This window comes from Homalodisca vitripennis, chromosome 1 (assembly GCF_021130785.1).
Source record: "Homalodisca vitripennis isolate AUS2020 chromosome 1, UT_GWSS_2.1, whole genome shotgun sequence".
Taxonomy (NCBI): Eukaryota; Metazoa; Arthropoda; class Insecta; order Hemiptera; family Cicadellidae; genus Homalodisca; species Homalodisca vitripennis.
Genome location: NC_060207.1, coordinates 169,594,826 through 169,622,140, shown reverse-complemented (window position 1 = coordinate 169,622,140; position 27,315 = coordinate 169,594,826). Strand labels below are relative to the sequence as shown.

At 31.7% G+C, this 27,315-nt stretch overlaps 1 protein-coding gene across 1 annotated transcript; it reads right to left on the bottom strand.

The window, feature by feature from the left end:
* Positions 1-1,428: 1,428 nt before the first annotated feature.
* On the bottom strand, positions 1,429-21,580 carry LOC124352713. The gene is made up of 7 exons (XM_046802339.1): positions 21,491-21,580; positions 16,016-16,387; positions 15,242-15,374; positions 7,771-7,943; positions 6,180-6,203; positions 4,959-5,038; positions 1,429-3,026 (listed from the first exon to the last, which is right to left on the bottom strand). The coding sequence occupies exons 1-6, from the start codon at positions 21,528-21,530 to the stop codon at positions 4,971-4,973; spliced, it is 810 nt and encodes a 269-aa protein (XP_046658295.1). The 5' UTR covers positions 21,531-21,580; the 3' UTR covers positions 1,429-3,026; positions 4,959-4,970.
* Between the last annotated feature and the right edge of the window lie 5,735 nt (positions 21,581-27,315).

Here is a 27,315-nt window from a genome sequence, read left to right as displayed (position 1 = left end):
AAGAGCTTGTCATATGCATAGATAGTATCCTGTGGAGACAGTTTATGAATTACCCTAATTAATAGTACTTGTAGATTGTTTATCTAAATGAGATATTTCTTAGCGTAAATTAAAACTTAGATTGCTTAAAACGCAATTTAAAGTTAAATAAGATTTACACTGGCAAAAATAAAAACTAAGCTAATAATAACTCTGCAAACGAGCTTTTGACAGTGATAATTTGATTTATTAGTTAAATTGGAATACAAAATTTCAACGCTTAGGTTTGTGTTTGTTTAAATATGTTTTAGTTAAGAATTTTTATTTGTTTGCTTATATTACTCTCTCTATTAATATTAATAAATCCTGTTACTCAGGCTGACAAAATTTTTCTGTTTTGTTCCTGTATGGTTATCTATGCTCAGGATAACTCGAAAAGAAATGAGCTTCAGACCTCAGACGTACTCCTACTTTGTTTATAACTATTTCTGTTAGATACTAGGTCTACTGAGCTACACTATATGAGGCAAATTAAGAATAATTATTTATTAATAATATTATAAAATATAGTTAAAACAGTGTGCATATCTCAAAATCATTATCGGTAGCAAGAATAACACAAGCCACAATTTTAATTCTATGAAACCTGTGTACCTTATGACAATATTTGTTTCTAATATAATCCAATGTATAGAACTTTTAGCTACTTGTCTAAAGTTATTAAAATAAACCATCTATAGCTGACATAAAAATGTGTTTAATGCAAACTTTAAAGATTGCAGTAAGCAGTTGTTGAACAATTATAACTGTTATATAAGATAATAAATCCAATTTGTTACACCTACCGATCGTTTTTTTGAGGAGGAAAACTGTGAATGTTTGCCACTTAATTTCAGAATATTCAAATGCACTTATGTTCATACTTGCAGTAATGAATTTATATACTTACTGCTTTATCAATTTACTTTGACAGTATTTACATAGGCTCATACGTAGTTACTGCCAATAATTAATTTAAATTATTATTTTTGTGACAGTTTTAGTGAGAAACATAGGTAAAATAGCAAAATCTCGTATATACTTTGACGATGTAAATTCATAGAAATACCAAAAATACGATTATTAGGCACAGATTTATGTAACCTATATAAGTTTTTTGCGTTACTATCTTTTTGGCTCTGAAATAAAAAATATTTGCGTTACAAATTTGAAGCAAAAACATATTGGTAAATACTTTAATTACAGCAATGTGAAACCATATTAGTTTTTACTATTTTACATGGCATTAAAACAAATGTTTCAAAATGTCAATGAATCTAAAATTTAAATAAAATAATAATAATTGTATGCCTTTAGTACCTATATACGTTATATTATATCAAACTTTAGTTTTGACCCAAGGATTTCCATTAGTTAAATAACGAACAACGGTTTTTACTTTTAATTTTTATTGTAGAACATTAAAAAATAGATAAACTACATTATATAATTCCAAATGGTAAGGTGTGGTTCTGTATACATTGTAGACTCGGGGGATTCATTATGAAAATATACGTATCACTATAATTTACACGTTATTTACAAGATCAAGCATTAGAATTTTGTATAATTAATAATACACTATAACAATGGATTACTTAAGCTAATATAAAAACGTATACATTAAATTAGAGTCAAACTCTTTAATCACTAACTTTAAAGAATGCCATCACTGAAATTAATTCCCATTACTAAAGCAACTCCAAGCAAAGCGTAATATGCAACACCTAAAGCTAAAGTTGAATGTAATAGAATCCAAATAGTTCTTTCTAATTAATACGAACCTTTAAAAACAATTAATTATTGTGTACAATTACAAGATTACCTATGTACAGATATTTATGTCCATTGATTATTTTTCAGTAGTTTTAATCTAAAGCTAAAAGGCTATAAATTGAATGGATGTAATCAAATGTGAAATGTGAAAAACCGCGTTTCTGGTAGTTAATAACGAATAAATCTTGCTCGACGCACACCGCGCGCCGCGTTCATTGCGATCTCATCGTTCATAAAAGTAACTCAAACGTTACTTTTACTTCATTAAATCAGATATTTCAATTTAAAATTTTAGTTACAGAGTTATATGTATCAAAACAGTTATATGTCGATGAAGCAATTTTATATTTGTCTACTATAATCACAAATCTATTAATTGAACTAAAATTGTGCCTGAAATTAAATAAGTAATTTCCAGTGTACAGAAAAAAATGAGCAAAAAATAAATAAAAGAAAAGTATGAAATCGTATGTGCTATTTATACTGTTTATATGGTAGACAAATAGAGAAAGCTGTTAATACGAGTGTTTATGTGACCACATTACACACGACATTCGTCGTGACTGAGAGGATAAGGTAATAAATACGCAATGAAGTAGATAAGATATTTCAGGATACATTAAATCTAATTGTATTATATCACTTATTTAGGCAATTATGAATTTAATTTCGTATACTTCGCTTCATTAGAATCAATAAAAGGGTATACATAATTTACATTTAACAACAGTATTAATTTACAGTATTGTTGATGGAATTTCAAGTATATTATAGTTTTACGCAATGCTATTATTGCTTTTATAATGTCAAAATTGTTGGAATTGAATAAAAATATCTCTAAAAATGTACTGTTTTATCGACCGATGTAATAGACGACCAGTTAGAGGAAATAAACACCCTTTGTCATTTATCACTCTATACATGTCTTAATTACCTGGTTTTAATAATTTGCATATTTTAAAACAAAAAATGTATTTTTGACATATACAAGTATGCAGTATACTACATTTTCTTAGTAGTTAAAAAATAATCATAATCAGAACTTGAAGAACAGGAAGACATTATAATGAACTGCTACAAAGAATACAAATAACTGGAACATTGACAAAAGATATGTCAGCTATATGTACATATATTACGAGTGTTCTTTTTTCAAAACACCCCCTGATAGGAACCACAACTTCTGCAGACCATCTCTGGAGCTTTTATCCAGAAACTGTGCATTGGTATCTCTGAAACAAACTGAGTATACTTAGAAAAAATATGAATATAAGTACATGTTACTGAATAAGTGCATTTACTTCGTGGAGTTGCATATTGTTCACCTTAACATGATATCAGGATACACTAGACTTTACTATGTTGTATTAGATACACTATACACTTTACAAATCTCAAAATTTATAAATTGTATTTAAAATTGTGTTCATGCAGTAAATTCTGCAAATAAAACATTATAAAAAAGCTAATAAACTAATATATTCTTAAAAAGAATGCGAGGAACGTTTTAATGAATAAGTACATTTTTAAATAGTTCTTTTACTACGTATAAATTACTTATTATGAACTGGTAGTAACTTCTTTAAATTTATTATATTACAGTGTATGTAATAAAGTTGTCGAACATGTATGTTTAATTATTGATAATCTGAAAAACACTTTAACAGCAAAAAAAACCATTTTCCCTTCGCAAGGTGGATGTAATCCTAAGAGTGTGTATGGAATAACTCCAACTGCTTAATCGCAAGCTATAGCTTTCCATACTGAAGACTTACAGAATCTCAGATGTCAGTAGTACTAAACATAATTCGGTCAACGATTGTTGGCAACCAAAAGGTATCACCTATATATCTGCTTCAGATTATCATCTTCAGTCTTTAAGGGAAGTTCCGAGAATTTCAATGTAGACACGCTGTGGTGGTCTCAAGCCCTGGTGCCAACTGACGTAACGATGAGGCACCGACACTGGAAAATCTTTTTGCCGGTGTATTTCAAGCTTAACCTAGATGCTTTAGATATTTTTTAACTTTTATGATATGTCCTATCAATGTTTTTGGCCATAAACCACCATTTTTTTTTCTAAGATATCAATTTTTATCGATATTTGTTAATTTTTCAATATTAAAGAGATTTAGATCGCTTTTATTTTCTTTAAAAGATCGATTATTTTCCTTAAGTATTTCTGAATTTAGTTTTTCATAGTTATAAATTTGGTTTCATTTGCCCAATATTGAATAGAATTAAATTCTTTGTGTTTGTCGTGAGTTTTAATGTGTTTTATAACTTTTCTTTAAAATATGCAGTGAGGACCAATCATTTTTTCACGCTCTATTTATTAAGAATGAATATGAATATTGATTAAAATAATATTTTATGTTCGATTTGTTTTTTTTTCATAAAATGTTTTATTCATACGATTTTGAAACAATTTCACTATTTAAACGTTATTTCATAAAAGTTTTGAATTTTTTTTTTAATTTCTGCTAAATTATATTACTTTATATAGTAATGTTCTTATTAGTTTATTTTGATAAAACATTAAAAAATATTTTACTTTTTACTTTATTATATTTATTTTTGTCCTATAAAAATAAATTCTATAGATTATAGGATGGTAATGAAACGTTTTAGGTGAGATTTTGAAAATTAATTGTTAGTATATAGTATATAGACATATCTTTCATTTTTATGGCTCCTAAAAGGTTACAGGAACATATACTATATGATTTTATAGATTTGTTTATGGTATTCTACACATTATTTACATTTGGATTTTTAATGGCTCTGAATGTGAAGTAGGAGTGACAATATACTATCTACTTATATATACTGTATATAGCCTATACAGTGTCTGTAACGTCACATTAATAAACAATTATTGTTAAATTAATACCCTGAGAACCTTTTTTTCAAGATGATGACTAGTGACTGTAACATTTAACGTGCAAGGTTTCAGTTCAATATCTGAAATGTCCACTGAGGCATGATGTTTTTAGTTCATAAGGATATACAGCTAGAAAACTTACAAAGATATGATTATATATTATATGGCAATATATATTTATCTGCTGTATAATATAACCTGAACATATGTTAGGCAATAACTAAGGGGCGCCTTCTATAATACATATCAGTTTCAATTAAATTCATAAAATTATAATTACCTTGATTCACTGCTAATGGTATATCAATAGAGTCAGAAGTATCAACCATGTAGTCACATTCCCTCTCAATCCTCTGCTATCTATAAATATTAAAATAAGTATTAAAGTGAGTAATGTTTTATATTATATAAACGACCTTACTATGTGTCACTTCATTAATATCAATTTGTTATACCATTATTAATTTAATTACATTTGCATATATAAACTTCCTTAATCGCTCATACCCCATGAAGTCTACATTTATATTTGTTTCAGCTGTGTAATGAGTTGATAAGTAGGTTGTTCCACCATTATGTTAGCTCGTGTATAAAACATCGTAGTGCACTCAACTGTCCACTTTAATGAAACAATTAGAACACCACTTCATCTGGATTATACTGTAAGACTGCTGGGTAAACGAAACAAAGCTTCTATAGTAGTAGTCTATGTGTCTCTGATGTCGAACGTCTTCGATTCCTTCGATTTTTTTATTTCTTTAGACGCACGTGGGTTTCACATTCGGAGGCGAGGCCGTGGCATTGTAAGATCTCAAACACTGCACTAATAATGTGAAATGGAGCTCATTTTAACATTTGCATTGAATCAACATTTCCCACCAAAGCTATGTCACGTTTCCTAAATTGGTTAAGAGAGAAACATTTTGTAATAAAGAAGTTTATTATAATCCTTTGATAACTAAAAGCACATTAACACAAAATAATAACTGCATTTTTCATCGGTTTACTACTGAATAATTGCCTCTGTCTGGCACCTAGTTGAAATGGAATAATCCCAATTTAAATATTTGTATCACTACTAGTAATTTAGCTCAAAAACACATAAAGTATTACAAAACTTTCGGAATTTCAACTTTAAGTTTGAATGAGAATTGTAATACTTTGTATGAAGACTATATGACACAAAACAAAATTGACTGTAATATTTTACAACATCATAAGAGTTTTGCGTTTATAATCTTCGTTTCGTTGGCTAGAGTTATATTTGCAATATCTTTATAAATGGAAAAAGATACAATTTGTATATAAAATGTTTTATTAATATTGTTATTACACTTTGCTGTTTCCTAGCATTTATCTAAAAAAAAGTAAAATATGTATCATCAACAGAAGTCAATAGTTTAGGTTTCTATTATGATCCATGAATATTTCAATGAATTAACTTATATACAATATTTACTAACAACAAACACAAACTAACACATCAGAAGATGAAACTTACCAGAGTGATAACTTGTTATACTGCCTGAAACAAATGATAATAATTAAAGTTTTAAGTTGCAGTATTGCGTGAAAATCTGTATATGTTATTATACAGTATAAGAAGTCAAACGTTTGCTCTCTTACTCATTAATTATTCAGTTGCCTGTAAATGGAAACAAAGATATGTAAGTACTGCATTTTTATATTGCTCTTATTAGTAACAGAATCAAATTTAAGATCATTACGAAATATATCGAATAATTTGTAGACGCATCAACCGTTTTTTAATTAGATTTTGGAGTGAATGGCAATACTAGTAATTTAAGTAGTAAAAATAACAATATAAATTACAAAATTACGAAAACGTAATGCGCAATAAGTGGTGGTCTTCTGAGTATAAATACATATATAATTCAAATAAAATAATACAAAAACGTATAAAATTGTTAAATCTAATGCAAGTTTAAAGGAAGGCTCTTCACTAAAATAGGGAAATTTATAAGAATGCAGATTTCACACATAAAGATAGTAGGTAAGGGGTAAATCACTGCCCTGAAAATAATGAAGATAGTGAATATAAATCAAAATAACTGCAAAAGCCAATAACGTACCCGGGTAATAGACTAGCCGCTTACTCCGTGTTAGGGATGTAGATCTCACAGATAAAAATGATGGGGGAAGGTGAATCACTGTCTCGGAACTAATGAATATAGTGGCTATATGTAAATAGAACTGTAACAGTCAACACGTACCCGGGTAATAGACCAGCCGCTTACTCCGTGTTAGGGATGTAGATCTCACAGATAAAAATTATGGGGGAAGGTGAATCACTGTCACGGAACTAATGAATATAGTGGCTATATGTAAATAGAACTGTAACAGTCAACACGTAACCGGGTAATAGACTAGCCGCTTACTCCGTGTTAGGGATGTAGATCTCATAGGGATATTAGGGATATGTAAAGAGAACTGTAACAGTCAACACGTACCCGGGTAATAGACTAGCCGCTTGCTCCGTGTTAGGGATGTAGATCTCATAGGTATATTAGGGATATGTAAAGAGAACTGTAACAGTCAACACGTACCCGGGTAATAGACTAGCCGCTTGCTCCGTGTTAGGGATGTAGATCTCATAGGAATATTAGGGATATGTAAAGAGAACTGTTACAGTCAACACGTACCCGGGTAATAGACTAGCCGCTTACTCCGTGTTAGGGATGTAGATCTCACAGATAAAAATGATGGGGGAAGGTGAATCACTGTCTCGGAACTAATGAATATAGTGGCTATATGTAAAGAGAACTGTTACAGTCAACACGTACCCGGGAAATAGACTAGCCGCTTACTCCGTGTTAGGGATGAAGATCTCATAGGGATATTAGGGATATGTAAAGAGAACTGTAACAGTCAACACGTACCCGGGTAATAGACTAGCCGCTTACTCCGTGTTAGGGATGTAGATCTCATAGGGATATTAGGGATATGTAAAGAGAACTGTAACAGTCAACACGTACCCGGGTAATAGACTAGCCGCTTACTCCGTGTTAGGGATGTAGATCTCATAGGGATATTAGGGATATGTAAAGAGAACTGTAACAGTCAACACGTACCCGGATAGTAGACTAGCCGCTTGCGCCGGCAGTACTCTGTGGTGGGGATGCAAATCTCACAAATAAAGATGGTGGGGGATCGCAGGTCACTGTCCCGGAACACCATATTGGCAGATATATCGTAGTGTCCTGTCCTGGAACTGGTCTCTATCGTCACTCCTTGTAGTGGCTTACTGAATCAGAATAATCAGTTGAGAAATTACCAGAAAATTGAATATATTTAAATACAATTATCTCGCTTAAATTATTTATAAACATCTGGACCACATTTTTATTTATAATTAAGTATTTACTGTAAATATTTTTTATTTAAATTGAACCCGTCATATATTAGCTAGATTATCAGTATTTTCTTATCAATAACTATTTACACAAAGAATAAAAGAAATTATTATCATGGGAAAAAACCAATTGAGACTCATATTTGGGGAATTAATATGTTTTTTAGCTCACTAATAAATAGCAAATTGGATGAGTTTTTAGAAATGAATGTCCAACTGTCTGTCTCAGTTACTATAATTCATATCGTTTCATATAGGTTAACTCACATTATGTTTTTTTAATATTGTCTGATTGCAGTTAAAATTTACATATACGGACAATTTAAATTGTAAAGAAAACTTTGGAAAAATATGTGTTTATGTGTTTTTTTTTTTCAGAAAGGTTTGTGGTAGGATACATTGTAAAATACAAACAGCACAATATATTTTAATAGTCTAAGGTAGCAAAAAACAAATGAGTAATGTGTTGCATTAATAAAAAATAAACCAAATTGTAAATTAAATTTAACAATTGATTCAACTGATCCTATTTGTTTATTTTGCATGAAATAAAAAGAAATAACATGTAAATGTGGTTAAAGAGGTGAAGTTAGGGCTATCAATCCCTCTACCACAACCTCAAACAAATGGTTTGCTTTTTTCTTAAAAAAAGAATTTTACAACCTTATTTAAGCCTTCACATAAAAGTTATCAATTATTCTATGTATTTCCCCTTTTCCTCATTTTGATATTTACAGGACCAGGTTTCCAGCAAATGGAGGCTAAACCAAATGTTTTAAAAATAAAAATATTGGTGAAAAACTATTTGCAATAATATACTAAGAGGTAGTATGTGGCTGAAAACTGGATTTCGAGAAATCAGATTTGGAAGCTTGCAGGACAGTACTGTCAGTGAATTCTACGTAGTCTTAATTACTGTTGCTTCGATGTTGATTAATTATTTGCCACGCAATTACTGTGAATAGATTTTCGGCAAATCAGGTGTACCAATTTTTATAACCTATAGGTACCTATAGGTATACCCTGATAGTCCTCGTTCTAAATTGTTAATAATAGTTTACAAGTCATAGGAATGTAAATACGAAATCAGGAATACCCATATTAACTATTATGATATTCTCGAAATTTCTATCTCTATGAAAATTGTAACGAATATACGTCCACCTGATTATACCCCTCTTTGAGCCTTCGACCTACGTACTGTGAACTATGGCATCTCTGTGAACTCCATGTGTCTATGAATTCCTAAAATATGGAAGCTCTTTCCATGCTCGATTTGGCTTCATGATCCTAGATGGACCTTTACAACCAATCGGACTTTAAAACTTTCAGCCAGTTTTTATGAGCCCTTGGTCTCTGTTTGTTTTCTACTACTAGAAATTGACAACTTACTTCATTTAGATATTTCTGAATTCTGGGACGTCTAAATGAACTATAAATTATTTGATATTAGCCTCTGGGAATACCTGGCCTTCAAGAATTCCCAAGTCAACAGGAACTCCTGGTTACTTGATCTTTCTAAATTCCAAAATCTTTCAACCTCAGAGAAGTTTCTGAGCCTCCTGTATTCTCAAGTTTCTAGCTGTGATGGTTTATCTAAAATACTTTTGATCATATAAATTAAAGATTTACATAATATTATCATAAAATATTAACTCTATTTTCAAATTAAACATGTACATAGAAAAGTCATATGCACTGATTTTAAAACTTTTTCACCAAACTACTCTGCCTTTTGCCCTATTTAATCTCAATATACAGGAGTCTAATGATTCTATTTGAATTAAATGATTTTGGAAAAAGTGTTACACCAATTTAACAAATTTATGCGAGTCCGTGGTAGTATGATTGTAAACAGTTTGTCCAAGCCTCCAAAGAGGTACATCTATGTTAGTCTCTTTAACTAAACGTACGGTACATGTAAAATTTCGTTAAAAATATCCTTATCATGTATCCATGCATTTTGAATTTTGGTGGTGCATTTTATCACAACATAGCTCAAAATAAATTGAATTCATTTTGGAACACTGTGCATTTAAAAAATTTACATAGTAATTTTTAGATGTCATTGAGTTAAAGACGTACATGAAGAATTGTTATGGTTTCTGGGGCTACGCACCCGTAGATCGCAGAGGAATCATGAAATATTATTGGACAACATTTGTTTCACAGAGTGTCCATTCCAGTTTTGGTTTAAATAAATATACACCTTATGTAAAATAGTTGTAAGAAAAAGGTTTTTTGGTACTGGAGTTACCTTGTCTCAAAGGCCTTTGAAAACCTATTCTGAATTATTTCAGCACCTTCATGATATTTTTTGTTAAATTCTATTCAATCTATTGCCATCTCTAGTAATCATGAAATTAAAAAATGTATCCTCCTCTTCGGTCCGATTAGTGACAACAAAACTTTAAAACTACGTTTACATGTAGAATATCCATGGACATTTTGGTCAAGTTCCATTGATAACTATGACGTTCCGAATAATTATTTTTAAATGCTTTGAACATAGACTTTCTTATCTCAAAGGATTGCAAAAAATCTATCCTCGGTTAATATTTATTTTATACAACGTTATAATGTCCATTTTGGTTCAAATCCATCTAATCACAAGAGATCTAGAATATCTGGATACAAAACGGATTTATTCCTAGATTTCAAGTCAGACTGTTACCAACAACGATGAGGGCCTTTATATTTACTTATAGAACATAAATTTCAGGTAAGTTACAGCTAAGGTGCATATATAAAGCTAAGACAACCATAAATGCTTTTATATGGATGTTTAGAAGTGCTTAACTGCGCTTTCTTCGTTCGACTAACCACCTAACAACTCCCTTTCGTTAATATTTGCCAAGTAGAACGTTTATTTCAAATAAAGTTGAAATAATTACTTATAAAAATTTACAGAAATAATTTATATAATTACAAGGCATTTAGAATATTACGTTCGGAATTTATTTAACCCTTGAGGCCCAGTTCCCTTCCAAAAACGAACTTTACCTTTCCCCTTTTCTTGTAGGGTATATGTCCCTTTTCTTAAAGAAGTATTAAGAATTTATACAATAATCGCGATGATATATAGATCACTGTATGTGCCTCAGGTATTGCAGAAAGTAGATCGTATATGTAAAAATAAAATTGAATGTCAAGTTAACTTTCACAGTACAAAGTAATAGCTTACAATAAAATCATGACACGTTTCCCTTGCTTAACCACGAAATGAAATTGCCCCCATTAAACTCTATGATAGTGGAATTCCGAACATTCCTCTCCTGTTACGTTCAATAATTACACCTTAATAAGGTTCATTACAATTACCACCATTGTATACGTTTCAGAGCAGTAGTTTAATGATGTCAGCAAAATTATAATGAGTAATTTAATTTACTCGATTAATTAAAACAATTCTCACTTCAGACTTTTATCACCTGTACTCATTAGTTTACTAGATACGTGATGAGAACTATACATAATGTTTTGCTAACACGTAATTAGTTTATTTAAATGATTCACTCAACTGAAAAGGATTCATGTGCTGTTGATTTAACAGCAAAAACATTAATGGTTATTGTTGTTCTCTAACATTCCATAGTTTTAAATTATTAATATTTGTCGTAAATTTGTAATAGCCAACCTCTTGTGACAGTATATCTTTTGTAAATATTTTAAAGTAAATATGAGTAGAGCTACGTTGATAGCAAGTGCCACTAATATATAGTCCAATATTCAATGGCAAATTTACGTGTATAAGGATTCTGTTATTGGCTACAATGCTAATAAAAATGTTTTTCTTTCTACGTATAATAACGGATGCAAGTACTATTTCTATCCAAACAAAAGTTATAAATCCATACCAAGTGAACCTAGATAAGTTAACCTGAATAAACGTTAGGATGAAAATATTGAGAGAGTAAGAGAGCGATGACCATATTAACATAGTGATCGTAAGGGTTTAACACCTATGTACATACTGGCGTTAAAAACAAGTATATCCGATCTTGACGGATCAGGAGAGTTAAAATGTGTTCTCTAAGTTGCATCTAAAAGGTTTTTGTTAATATAAGTGATTTCTTTTAATATTATTAAAATATTTTTAATTTTTCTATATGGAAGAATAAAGTTCTTTATATGTAGAATTACGTGCTGTTTATTTCAGTGACCCAGTACTTTCTGATAGAGATGGAATTGTTTTGAGCATTTACATAATATGAACATGATTTAATGTTCATAAAATCCAATAAAATATTACTGCTTCTGTAACTTTGATCTAATTGTAACTGCAGGATAAATCAATACACTAAAACAGTAAACCTATTGTAATACAATCAGGAGTTTACAGGCAAGTCCTTGAAATACAAAATATACGAGTATGTCGAAGGTACCATAAGTGGTTAAAACCTTTGGTGTTGAGGTACAATATTATTCTCGTGACTCGTTTCTGAATCATCGACTTTCTCAAACTTTTGTTTCTCATATTTCCACATTATAACTTACACATTTGTATGAATCATCTATGGATCCGATTTTTCATTTGCGTGAGAATTACATATTTAAACCGTAAAAGTATTGGTATGTTTTAACATAATTAACTGAAAAGATGTACATGACTTAGTATTCTTTATAAGTAAAACAAGCTATTTTACTATTACATCCTTAATGGATCTATAGTCGCTTTTAATCACCATAAACATATTTATCTTACGCCTACTACAACATGAGAGTGGTCAATTTTGGTTTTTCCAAAATGTCACATTTTATTATTTCTCTTTTTATTACTGTTGTAAAAAGGGTTATATTGTTTTGATCTCCTACTTTAGTTAGTTTAATTAACATTCCGATATGACGTTAAAAATTTACAAAATAATGGAAGAACTAATACAAAATTCTTAATGGATTTTGAGAAGCCTGCGTTTTTTTGAAGTTTTGTGTATCGTTCAGCATTTATTTAAGCATTATAAACCTCAATGTAGTATCAGTAATTTTAATGTTATTTTATACACCCTTAAAAGATATATAAACAATACACGATCTTGATAAAACTCACTATTATAAATAATTACTATACAAAACAATTTTCTTTCCATTTAGACTAACTGTGTTAGATGCCTGGTGTTTTATTTTAATAGTCTGTTATAGTCGAATAGATATAACTTCCGTATCGGCGTGGTGGGGCTTTCTGACGTTGGAGTGAGAGGGAGAACTGCCTGGTTGGCTACCTGACCAATAGGAGCGAGGAGCGTCTGACGCGGTTGCCATAGCAACAGGCACTGTTGCCACATCGGCAAAGGCATATTGGCAAAGATGGTAGGCTGATTTTACTGCACGCTGGTACATCTGGAGGTTTTGTTCCTAATTGTTGCTTGTTATTTGCTTCAAAGCAAACCACAGACTACCATGAAGAAATTAACTATGACATTTTTTCAAAATGGTTCAGAGAATCACTTCTACCTTACCTTTCTGCTCCATCGGTTATTGTTATGGACAACGCCCCATACCACTCCAAGATTTTAGGTAAGGCCACAACGCAAGGTAACAAAAAAGCGGAAATTCAGGCATGGCTTCGCGAGCATAAAATACAATTTACAGATTTTACAAAAGCCGAGTTGTTATAAATATGTGAAATGAATAAACCACCGGTCCCCAAGTATATAATAGATGAGATGGCTAAAGCCCAAGGACATAAAATTGTCAGACTCCCACCTTACCATTGCCATTTCAATGCAAGAGATGGTTTGGGCACAAGTTAGGGGACACGTTGCCCGGAACAATAAAACATTTAACATGACTGAAGTTAGGGGGTTAACCGAAGAAGGACTTCAAAAAGTTACAACCGTAGAATGGACGGATATCGTAAAGCACACAAACAAATCTATTTTAGAGGCGTGGGCACAAGAAGGTCTCATTGAAACAGCAGTACAGGAAATGATAAATCACGTGAATGGAGATGAAAGTGACAGTGAAACTAGTGACCTTGAAGATTTTACTGACGAATATAGAGTGCAAACTGACCAAAGAACGCAGGAAATATACGTCAACAGAACGTATGCTGACGAAGCAGATGATGACGATGATGATTTGGATGGAATAAATCCAGTGCCAGCTACGCACGGAAACGTCCTAGAGTTATCGCAGTATTAGGTAAGGTTCTTGTTGCAGCTATATGTATGTTTATTTCAATAACAATTACGAAAATATCTGATAATACTAGGTTATTTTTAATACAACGAACTTCAAGAAATACACCTGATACCTACTCAAATTTAAACTATTGTGTTACTTTAGTGTGTTTAGAAGCAGAAGGAAATGTCACTGATTTCCTAACGGTACAGTTATGACGAAACTTGTGGCTAGTGGAGACTCGGAGAAAGGTTTTATTCCACTATTCTGCGAACATCGGACGGACGTTAAGTGGCGCGGAGCTGGGGGGGCGGTGTTTGAAGTATTTTGACAGCCCCTGCAATAAATATATTCATGCTGTGAATGCAATATTAGGTTTTCAGAGTACCCAAATTATTTGTCCTTCACGATATCCGAATTATTTAGTAGTTGTAGATTATTATATAGCATAATGGTAACATATTAATATCGCACGTATTTGTGTTAAATTAGAGAAATTTCGTTTCTGATTACTAGTGTAAACAATCAAAAGACACACACTGACGCGTTGTTTGTTGGTAAGTATGCTGGCGCGCACCGTCTGATGTTCTCTTCTCAGTGTTCGGTGAGAAAGTGACCGCTCACGGCAGTGCCCGCACCAACGCGGCAACACCGCGGCATCAGTCTCCCCATTGCTCGCTGCCCCTCCACACCTTTCCAATACGGAAGTTACATCTATTCGACTATAAATCATTGCCATAACTATTATTATCAGTTTCAGTTACATAGATGTAAAGAGACATAACATAACAAGGACACATTTTAATTACCAGTTAAGTTTATATACACATTTTGACTATCAGGTTTTCAATACAAGTAATTCAGGAATATAATATTTTTTTCATTTAAATCCTGTAATCATTTAATGTCTTTCTAAATATTACTTTCTAGGTAATCAAAGATTTTAAGGGTGAAATTACAGCCTTTCTTTGGTTCTTATATGCTACTAAGAATCACATAACAATATAACCCAAAATGTGAATACTTAATAAGAATACAATCATGTTCTAATTTGAGTCATACAACAATACCTAACTCGAGGTGTGTACGGATCCCTGTAGAATGCTATCCTGGGTTCTGGATAGAGGCCGTATCCTGCACAAGTCACGTTAGCGCTCTCAGAATCTGTCTTGGTATGAGTCATCTCCATCCGCTTTTCTGGAGCTGTAGAATAACAATCTTTTTTATATAGTAAGAAATGAAGAAATGTAACATTCCAAAAAGCTCGCCATTATAATTACTATACACATGTAATTGTTTTGTATAAATGGGTTAAAAAACCTCATTTAAACGCCTATTGGTTGTAATGAGGTTGTACACAAGCAGTGAATAAACAGAATTCAGTGAGGAAAAGCTCATAAGCAGCAAGAAAACAATGTTATGATTGTCCATACAAATCAGGAAGTTTAAATCTATACATAAATATGTAAACGGAAAGGTAAGCAGTTGTGTTAATCTATGTTGTAAACGGCGGTCTTTTTCATATATTAAATATATTTTAATGCCAATATAGAAGAAGAACCAATAAGTTTTCACTAAGTAGTTAAACATACGAGATAAAATACAACAGTAAACAATATTTTACAACAGATATGTTTTCATACAATATTATTTATAATTCACTTTTAAAATTTACATTATTAAAATGTTCTTCAACACTGATGTAAGTGCATCTGAAATAAAAATTTTTCCTATCATGAGACCGAAAACAGATTCCTGATAAAAATTGAAACTGAAGTAACAAGTAATATTTCAGTTAGAGCTAACAGGTGACAGTCAATGGTGAGAGCAATAAGGTGGTATACCATAAACGATCATCTTCTGTATCATGAAGTCCTCGTCGGTGAAGGTGGACACGGCGCAGCGGTACTCTCCAGACAGATCTGTGGTAGGATTCAAGATGGAGAGGGCGCGGAACATGGTGGCGTTGTTGTCCGAAGCTCGGTAGTCGAGGTCCAGCCGACCTCGGAGGATACCGAGGTCTTGAGGTCGCTGGCTGGGGATCCACTGGTAGACCGGAGCGGGCCCGTTGTTGAAGAACCACTTGACCACCAACCCCGAGTCTAGCTGCAGGTCGTAGGGTGTGAGAGTGTACTGACAGTCCAACACCACCAGGCCAGAGTTGTTGACGACGTACGGAGGCACCAACAGTGACGTGATCTGGAGACCTTTTATACCTGGAACATTACTGCATTTTTGAGATAAAGGGAGATAGAATTATTTCACTCTACGTCATGGAAAATGCTCATGACACACAAATACACTATATATATATATATATATATATATATATATATATATATATATATATATATATATATGAATATGTATGCTAGCCATCAAATATGTTAAAATTAACCAAGAACTGTACTATAAAAAAATGTATTTAAAATTAAAATTCCGACTGGCATTAATCTAAATTGTTATTGATTAATTTCAATTAGACCTTAATAACTATCCGGATGGAACATCAAGACTCGTCATATTAATACAAATCGTTTGTAAGTTCATTCAATGAAATTCTACAATCATAAATACACGAAAGGGGTGAATCAAATATAAATATGGACGATAATTTTTTATGCCTATTCTCATTTTCCAAGAGAGCATCTTCAAACTTGATGGTCTTCAAATTTAACAAGGCCAATTAATAAAATAAAGCCGCAGGATTGCATTTTACGATCAGGCTTAAAAATGCTAGGACCTGTAGGTAAAAAACCTATCTTAGTTGGAACAGAAGCCCAGTCTAAACTTGACAGCTTAAATAAAATCAGGCCTTAAATAAACTAAATCGATTCAAAATGAGACAATTTTCTTTATTACAATGTTTCCGCTTCCATAATTAAGGAAGAATATTAATTATCCATTTTACAAGACTAAGTCTTTTATGGCCGGTCATATTTCTACCATATTTGAACATTTTCTCCTCTAACTGTAGAAATTGTAATTTTAGAATGAAATCTGATAATGACAAACATTTTAAAACATTTATTGCATTGAGGGTTGTAATAACTTCTGCAACATTGTGATTGTGGGATGAAATGGTTGTTAGCTGGATTAACTGTTAAATGCGGGTATGTTCTTTCATTTAAGATATATTAAGATAAGATTGCAAATTAAGACATCTGTTTCTTAAATAGACAAAGTGTTACGTTAATGGCCCACACATGAAGTTTTTTTTTTACTTTTAACTTTATTCTAAATATTGTTATTTATTATTCTTTCTTTGTTCTGTTTTGTTTCGAAATTTATCTAAAGTATTATTACTAAGGAGAACTTAAAAAATTTGTCCCTACTTTATTGAATCACAAACGTCTGCAAATACTTATTAAATTATGTGGTATTCCACTGGATTCTTTTCTCAAACTGATACAATGTGAGTAGTAGATTGCAATATTTGTGATCGTTTATATGTTATGGAAAGTCAATAAGATAGCTCGGAGTACATTTTCGTACCATCTCTTACTTTTATAGTATAGAAAATTTTATTTACTTAAGGTCTTATAAAATTGTTGAGACACGTTGTTGGACGTACAGTATATATTACTTCCAATTTACCATGTATACCAACTTTGTCAATTGTGCTTTCTTAGCTAACTTGGCCAATATATGACATAAATTCGCTGGTGACAAAAGGTCTGCAACACGAACTTCTAGCATTACATCAACTTTACTTTTATCTTTATGAGTTTTTAAACAAGTTATGAAACCAGTCTCCATCGCCTTCTATTACCCCCAAACATTAAGCATTATAACCTCACCAAGCACCACACGTCATTTTTTCTGTTACAAAGTGTTACAAGACTCATAGTTGCCTTTGAGCAGTAAAGGAACTACTTACAAAAGAAGTTAGTGTAACAGTAGTAAATTACACTGTTAAGAGTAACTTAAGAAGTTGAAGAAAATTGAGTGCTGTAAAGTCACCATTGTATCCTGTATTTTGATAAAGTCTTGTAAGATGAATAATACGGGTACTTAGTTATTTAAAATGTATTTAATTGAACATAACTATTTCAGTGGTCCTTAATATCAATTGAAAATTATTGCTGTTGTATACTTAGCGCAAATATAAATAGAAGACTCTCTTCTATATTCTAATTATAATAATTTATTTGATTTAATGCTCGGTTACAACCCCAATTTGAAACACAATTAAGTTCAGAAAGCTGTTTTTGAACGCAATATCATGAATAATTTTTACCATAATCGGACCCTCGTACCTCATTAGCATTCCAGAGTCACTGCACTGGTGTATTTCCCATTTTTTTTTTTTTTTTTTAAGTGACCTAGATAATTTAAAGCCTTATTGAATATTTGTATCAAAAAATGATAAGAGCCAAGAGCAAATTTACATTATACTTGGTGTTTGTAAATGAATATAGGAATTGTAACATTTTGTAGCTTTTTAATATACCATAAAACTATAATTTATAAATTTCATGAAAGAGCAATTGAAAAAGTTTTGTTTTTTGTCACCAGTGCGCGTGCGGGTGCAAGGTTTCCTCCACCATCCATTAGAAAGCGCTAGTAGCAAAAGTGGCAACTCTTGAACATGAAGCTTTTAGGGTTCCGCAGTTTTCAAAGATCGAATCTGTAACACCTGTGCGACGTGCGTTCCGTATAAAGTTCGGTTGTGATCCAGGTGATAATAACATCCGTAAATGGTATCATCAGTTAGAAAATACTGGCTGCATTTGTAAAGAGAAGAGTACGGGACGACCAATGGTTAGTGAAGAGAGTGTTGAGCGAGTGAAAGACTTACACGCGTAGCCCACAGAAATCAGTTATGAGGGTTAGTCGTAAAAGAAACAACTACGTCTTTAATGTTTTCAGTCGTTACAAGTTCTAAAGCCTGCAGACTATGGTTTACGTTCCAATTTTGCAAACGAAAGATTGCCAGACAATGAAGATTTTCTGGATCATGACGTTTTCAGTGATGAATAAACTTTTTTCGCCTCAGCGGACATGTGAAACACTAACAATGTGCATTCTGGGTCTCAGAATATCTTCTCAAGATGGTACAGTTTCAGAAAGACTCCCCTAAATTGAATGTTTTGTTGCCATAACTAGGCGGAAAGTTTATGGGCCTTTCTTGTTTGGATTTGTAACTGGCATTTCTTATCTTGATGCTCTATAACTATGGCTAATTCCTATTGGAAGAAGATGAACCACATAACTTCATTAAGCAGCAAGATAGTGCACCGCATCACTGGCATAACTCAGTACGCAATTGGTTGCTCTGTGTACCCCACCGCTAAATTGGCTGTAAATGGGTACAGTGGTGTTTCGCAGAACTGTGTGTATTTACCTCCGCTACCAGCTGACCTACCGGACTAAAGGAACAGAATTGTAGTAGGTGTTACAATAATCACTCCAGACACATTGATTAAAGTTTGGGAGAGTCTGGGCTATCGACTTGATGTGTGCCGTGTAACGAATGGAACTCGCATTGAACACTTGTAAGCTTGTAGGTATAACTATTTCAGTTGCTCTTAATGTTTATGTATTAATTATAATTTTAAGGTTTATATAATAAATACTAAGAAACCGTTAAATCCATCCTCTTATGTCCGTTTATATAAACCGGCACCTATATGCACACAAACTGTGTTTTCCTTCTTTAAATCGATAAAAATATTATTTCTAAGAATGAAACAACACTAATTTTGGTAGGGATCTAAATATGAGGGTATCGGAATGGTTTTGAAGTAATATTTCTTACTTAGATAATTCTTTTGCTTACATGACGAATTGAAAACCGAGTGTTTCACACATAAAAAAAAGATCTTCATCAAAACTAGAGTGGCTGAGGATCCATTATCTCTTAGGTGAAATCCCTGTCTCAATTTCAATAATAATATTGTTGTCATTTTTATATAAATAGAATCTCGGCTCCTAGACTATATGTTTTAAGTTTAAATTTGATTCCTATATTTGCAGCCAAGTCACAAGAACTTAATATTGTTTGACGGAAATTAAATAATTAATAATGAAGATGAACTTTCCATTTCTATTTTATTTTATAAGGATTCTAAAAAGTCAAGATTAAGCTATTTTTGAGTCGTCTGGAATTTACAAACGCTAGCTACTGCACGTATTTTACAAAACTTATTATTATTAACTACTTTAAAATATGTTTGGAATTTTTCGTATCGATTATATGTATTCCACAGTTTCCCTTGTAAAATATATTCAGTAATATCTTAAATACTAACTATGCATGTACAATAAGTATTACTTACACAAAATTTATTTGTAATATAATAGCCATACGCTATTATAAAATACACGATAACCAAAGATCTCTATATAGTATCAACAGACATAACCTTTCTACAATTTTTGTAGTGCTATACAATCACAAAATGTATGGCCAACATGGCTTCAATTCACTGAATTCTCATCGTCTGAAGAATAATAATATATAGTATCAGTTATTCTTATGATATAAATCTACAATAATGAATTGTAGTTTACTTTCTGACAGCACTTCAGTCTAATGCACACTTCTAACATTGTAATATGTAAACAAACCTAATCACGAAATGAGATGATTGCGTCGCAAGTCTTATATAACTGAAGTTAGCTTCGTAAAAAAAGAATCGATCTAATGATAATAATATGTGCAACACAGTGAATTAATATAGGATCGGAGGAATCGTCACCAATTAAAACGAGAATACACTACAGCAACATTTTATGGGTAACAACAACTAACTGCTGGAATAAAATAAATTTAAATTTTTGGAAAATGTAACTACAATTAAACACATCCTATCGTTCCAACGGGGTTTCGAGGTTCATATACACAGTTATAATTTCATCACCAATCCTCCCAATGTCAAATGGCATCAGATCCATGGAACTCTCGAAACGTTTGATTACGTACGTTTCAATTCAAAATATTTCCGAAGTTGTGTTTTAAAATATAAATTGTTAACTAAGTTAGTAATCCTAATGAATCTAATTATCTATTTAGATAGCCCGCTCTGAAACTCATGACTCATGATTATGAAAGATATTCCTACATAGTAAAATTTATATGTTTATCATTCAAAAATTTGTATAATTAAAACTTTTTTTTATTACGACAAGAAATCTGGAACAAAATTCAGTTATCTTAAAACGGTGGATTTTGATGATTTACTTATTGTTTGATTAATATATTGTAGTTTTAAATTTTATCCAAATTTTAAAAATCGTATATTTCAATAATGCATTCTAAAATATACGTATGTATATATTTTTTGTTTTTGGGTGATAAATTAAGAGGAACTTACGAGCGCAGAGGATTGCCAAGAAGGGGAGTAAGTGCCACATGCTACATAGTGCACTGCCACTCACTGACTGTCCGGCCGTCCGTCCGTCTGTCTACCACCCATCGCCACCCAGCGCCACCCTGCCACCCCCCACCACATGTTGACTGACTTCTTATCTAACAGCAGCAAACTTGTTATCAAGAGTCAAACGTCGCTCGTATCAACCTTGATGCCTAAATCTCTGGATATGCACAACTTTGTTCAGTTATCTTCTATAAGCGGTATTGTTGAGAATCACATTTAAGTGCTCTTAAATGATAACACGTTTAAAGTTTTAGGGGTAACTTAAGATATTCGTGTAGTTAATTTTTCGAATATATATTATTGTTGTATTATTATATTGAATACATATTATATTATTGTTGGTGAAATGTATATTTGGTTAATTTACGCAAACTCTTTTTAATGACAATTTTGAAAAGTATATTTTTTATATTACTATTATTTTGAAGCATAACCTGCCTTAGCAGTAATATCTTTGTGTATTACTAAAGAATATGTTTATTAATAAACCTAACTTTTTATAGCATTTATAGCACTTTGGTCGATCGATCGGCTGTTACAAATTTTGTTTATAGATTCGTTGTGTACCCTTAGGTTTTTCTAATCTTAGCAGAGCAGTTAACTGAAACCTCCCCCATCGGTTTCTATTGAAAGGAATACGTTTTCTGTCTGTCTATACGTGCGAACACTGTTGACTTGGAGAGCTGTGATTTGTGGTTAAACTCTATCTCTACATCGGTATTAAATATTCTATATTAATTATAAGATATAATTATATATTTCTATATTTTTAGAACTATGACTCTCTGTTCATTGAGAGTCATAGTTCTGTTTGTAGGTATGTGATTCCGGTTACATTACTATTATGGGTAGTAATGCGTTAACAATAAAAACTCATATTTTCCATTGTTTTCAGTATCAGTCTTTCACCTACTTCTAGAACTGTTAGAGAACTTTCGATTCCAACTCCAATCTCGATTAATTATTAATACCTTGATCTTAGACATGTTCGAATCGTGGTATTTTTTATTCTTAGTCGCGTATTAATAATCCTAGGCCCTGAGCTTTATTTGCGTAAGGTAATAAAGTTGTATAATTAATCGTTACACATAATTGGTAATACATGGGCACCTGAAACATTGGATTATATAACTCCATTAATCCAATATATTTTTAACCCTCTCTGATTTGGTTTTGGAAACATATAATCTTCTGAATTTTCCAGGCTCTGACTAAAGCTATATACATTTAATCCTTTAGACACAATGTCCAATTTTGAAAACTTTATTTCTAACTTCTTAGATTAACTTGAGTCTATTTTGCATTTATGATTATACGCAAAATATTTTGAACAAATCAAATTAAATCCACAACCTTAACCACCAACCTTATCCAATAATTTTTGTAAATATTGTATCTAACTCAATGTTTTTTACAAAAATTATTAAAAGCATGTTTTATTCGTTATAGAACATGAGTTAATCACTAACAGAATGAGAATATTTCGAAAATTAAACTAACTATCCGTTGGCAAGTCCCAAAATTGTATTTTTTTCTATTTTGTACTAACTTATAATGGGAAAACACATATTAAATATTACAAAAATTAATGGAAACTTTCATTTTTTGGTGGATTTACAAATTTGCTGAACTTGAATATAAACGCTTGGTACGTTAACTTTTTAATATTTTACTCAGAATACGGTCTATAAAAATACAATTCTTTCTGGTGTGCAAATGTTGAGTTTAGCTTCAGTTCATCTGTTTTACTGTCTGTTTTAGCTGCCAATTTCACCAATCAAGCGTAAATTTGAATGTAACTCAAAATATTTTTTACAGTAGTGGTATGATGCATTTACACAGATCTTCTAAGCTCCCATTATATTTAACTTTATTAAGAACCCGCGTTCCCTTCTTAAAATCGTTTAGCTGTCTGTTCAACTGTGTGACAGTTCTTGAAAGTAACGGTCGTATATTAAACTTGGTAAATAGTACATTGTCTTCTTGGTTCAAAGAAGAACTGTATTGGTTTTTGGGTGGGTTAAAAGGTAAAAAAAAGTACGTTATCGGTCTGTTTACCCGTCTGTGCAATAACTCTTTCGTTATTTCCTTCCGTCGGATCCTCCGATACTCTGTTTTATTCAGTATAAGCCAAATTACAGCTTAACAATAATATATATTTCCTGTTACGGTGTTATAGTAAAAAGTGAATATGGTAGTAGCAAAAAAAGAGAAATAGCGAGATCATTATAATATTTGTTGAATAAATCTCACGCCTGTATATATATATATATATATATATATATATATATATATATATATATATATATATATATTCCTTTGAATTAAACAGCCATAACGTGAGATATAAAGAATATTCTTGATATAAGCCTCAATTTCTGCATAACTAATTTAAGGGGATTAGTGAATAGTGATAAGCAATAAACCAGACTATCAATAATTTAGAAGCAAAGTTCTGAATTGATTGGTTTCTGCCTGTTTAAGAACTAATAATATTATACTGAACAATCATGGCAAATCACAAAACACAATGATAACCACACACGGTACCGTTTGAGCTTTATTTCTTTTAAGCATTAACTCAATTTAAAAATCTAATTTATCGCGTAGAGAGCTAAAAACCGATAAATAAATATACAATTTATGCAGCAAGTTCAAAGGATCAAATGTGTGTATTCAGGAGGAATTCGTGCCTTGAATAATAAAACGCGCCTCAGTGTGAAAATATTATGTTGGCGTGGACCTCCAGCCTCCACACCCAATCCCCTTTCGATACCATAACAGTATATTAGGACCAAATGTTGCAATTATAAGTACATTACTGTTTACAGTTTTTTTCTTAGTATTTGAATTTATATTCCAGCCCATCTGAACAGCAAATTAGCATTAAGTATTTGTGAATATTTTAATAATGTTTAACTACATCAGATATGTGTACAAATCAAAACAATGGGTTTACAAGTGTAAAAATATTTATCAATAGTATTTCAAAAAATACAATTTAAATATAAAAACAACCATAACTGATTTCAAATAACAATAAAACTGTTAGTAAAAAATTAAGGGACTAAAATTTTTTTATCATTATTCAAAATTAATAAAACTTAAATTTAATATAGTCTGAAATTTTAAGAAGAAAATATTAATCATTAAGGACATAATTATAAACATACAATAATTAAGATAAATTAGATATGTGTCATTCATATTCTCAAATTGCTTTTTTATTTATTTGCATTTATTAAAAATTGTTTTACAAGTAATTGAAAATCAGTTCACTGTTATTTGTAAAATCTTGTATATTTTCGTAGTACCTAATGTTTTGTAATCTGTATTACACTTAAGGAAACAGATGAAGATATGCAAAAACTGGTAACTGATGAGTAGTGATTCTAAGTAAATTACGTTTTATTTTGTTAGAGAGCATGACAATTTTACTTGGGTTATTAAAAATGAATACTTGGGTTATTTAATATAAACATTAACTTCGACTTGTACTGTTGTCCGATGTTACATAAAACAGGGTCTCAATTGATTAACTACAATTACCTAATAATCTAACAAAGTTATGAACTTTGAATATCATGTCAGATGACTTCAACATCAATATCTGTACTCTACTCCGTCCAGTTGCATAATAAAACGACGCATAATCGACGTGTACTCCAAGTGAGGTGCTATCCAAAATAATTATTTCCAACTACGAGTAACATTTATGCGTTGAATCTAGTCCATGAAATAAATCTAACTCACCATCTCAATTTATCTTAGTTGTAACAGGTTATAACCCTTTGAACGTAACCTTCACAAAAAGGCTTTAATAAAGATGTAAACGAACATACAATCCCTAGTATCATTAAACTACATCTTGTATTTCATATATCAAAGAATATGTACTTATCTCTATTCTAGGATGGATTCCAGTTTGTATAAAAATGGAACATCACTTGAAACACTGCTAAAAACCTTAATAAATCCTTAAAGTATTATATCGCAGAAGCTTATTTTGTTTTGTTGGTTCCTATCATGTTTCAAAGGACTCGTGTTTTAAAGGAACTCGTATGTAGGAGAATTTTCCTTTGTGTCTGTGCAGTAAGTTGCGTTATAGATATTTTAATTTCTGTTATTTCACTGCTCTATAATATATTTTGATTTTTCTGCAATATGAACATCATCCAGAACACCATTCCAGTCATCCGTGAGGCAAGTCATTGGAATAAATCAAATAAAATTTATTTCAAATCAAATAAAATTTATTTCAAATCAAATCAAATTTATTTCAAAATTTTACAAACAAGCATGGTAACACTTAATACGAATGAAATTAGTCCCACATGGGCCATAGAGGCTTGTGCGTGGTGACGAGTCTGTCACTAAATGCTGTGCACAGCGTTATGATAGTTATTATGTTAGTTAGTTTATTATGATAGTTATCATTAATAATAATAATAATAAAGTGTTTTATACATTTTTTATAAACAATTATTATATATCAAATCTAAAGTAATCTGTGTAATTTGTTGGCCACAGACAGCTTTAATTATGCCACAATACCCAATAGTCTAATTATTTTATATAAAGATCATAAAAAATAAGGTATATTATTTGCTATTGTGTAAATTATTTAATTGAACAAAATTAATTACTAACGATACTTAGGTTAAATTTTATTGGAGGTATTTAAAACCATCGGAGAGGCGAAACTTCGCAAGACGGCTATCGCAACAATAGTGGAAAAAGTTTGTTACGTGTAATAAAGTAAGTTAGTCCAGTAAATAAACGTGATCATATACATTAGTCTAGTATATAAATGAGAGCAGCGACTCAGCGTGTTCAGCGCCGACCTCCAACAGCCAGACAGAGACACGATTTTTTTATGCGGACAGCGGGACCTGCAGGTCCCTTATGTGTTGCGGAATATTTCTGAGTAGGAAATTTGCAATGTTTTAGGGATTGGTGTAATTATACGATTTTACTACTCGGGGAGCCTGCAGGCCCACGCTAACAGCATTCCTTGTAAAATATCTATGTGTGACAGGGGTGACGATCTCCTGCCTGTGGCTCCTTACGAAAACCAGTAAGCTTTTAATATAGAGCTGCCGAATTGATAACAATTGCGTCTTTGTATAGACCAATATAGTCGGGTATCTGTTGTGTTTTTTGAACGCTGCCTTAATAACTAAATTTTGAAGTCATTAACGGATCTAAAATAGACCTGTAAGCCCCTCCCCATACTATAATACCATATTGTAAAACTGATTGTGCATAGGCGTAATAAATAGTTTTAATTTCATTGGGATTTAATATTTCTGTTAATTGATGAAATACGTAGATCAATTTCCTTAGTTTAGATTTTGACATGTGGATGTGTGGTTCCCATTTTAATTTTGAATCCATGATGACTCCCAGGTACTTGTACTGGTTCACCCTCTGTAACACCCGACAATCACAGGAGCCACTGTTCGTGTCACCGCAAGAGTGGAGTACCAATCCCATGTCCACAGAGATCGGCATACATTTAGTTTTTGACACATTCATGGTCAGAATATTTTCATCAAACCACCGTTTTACTAACTCCAATTCTCCTGCAGCAACATGGTAGACCTCCTCCCACGATCCCCGCTCAAACAATATTGCAGTGTCATCTGCAAACAGAAATATCCTACCAGTAATCTCGAGTTACTGGTAGGATATTACTGGTTACTGGATATTATGGTTACTGGATATTATTAGTTACTGGTTAATTTATATATTATTTATAT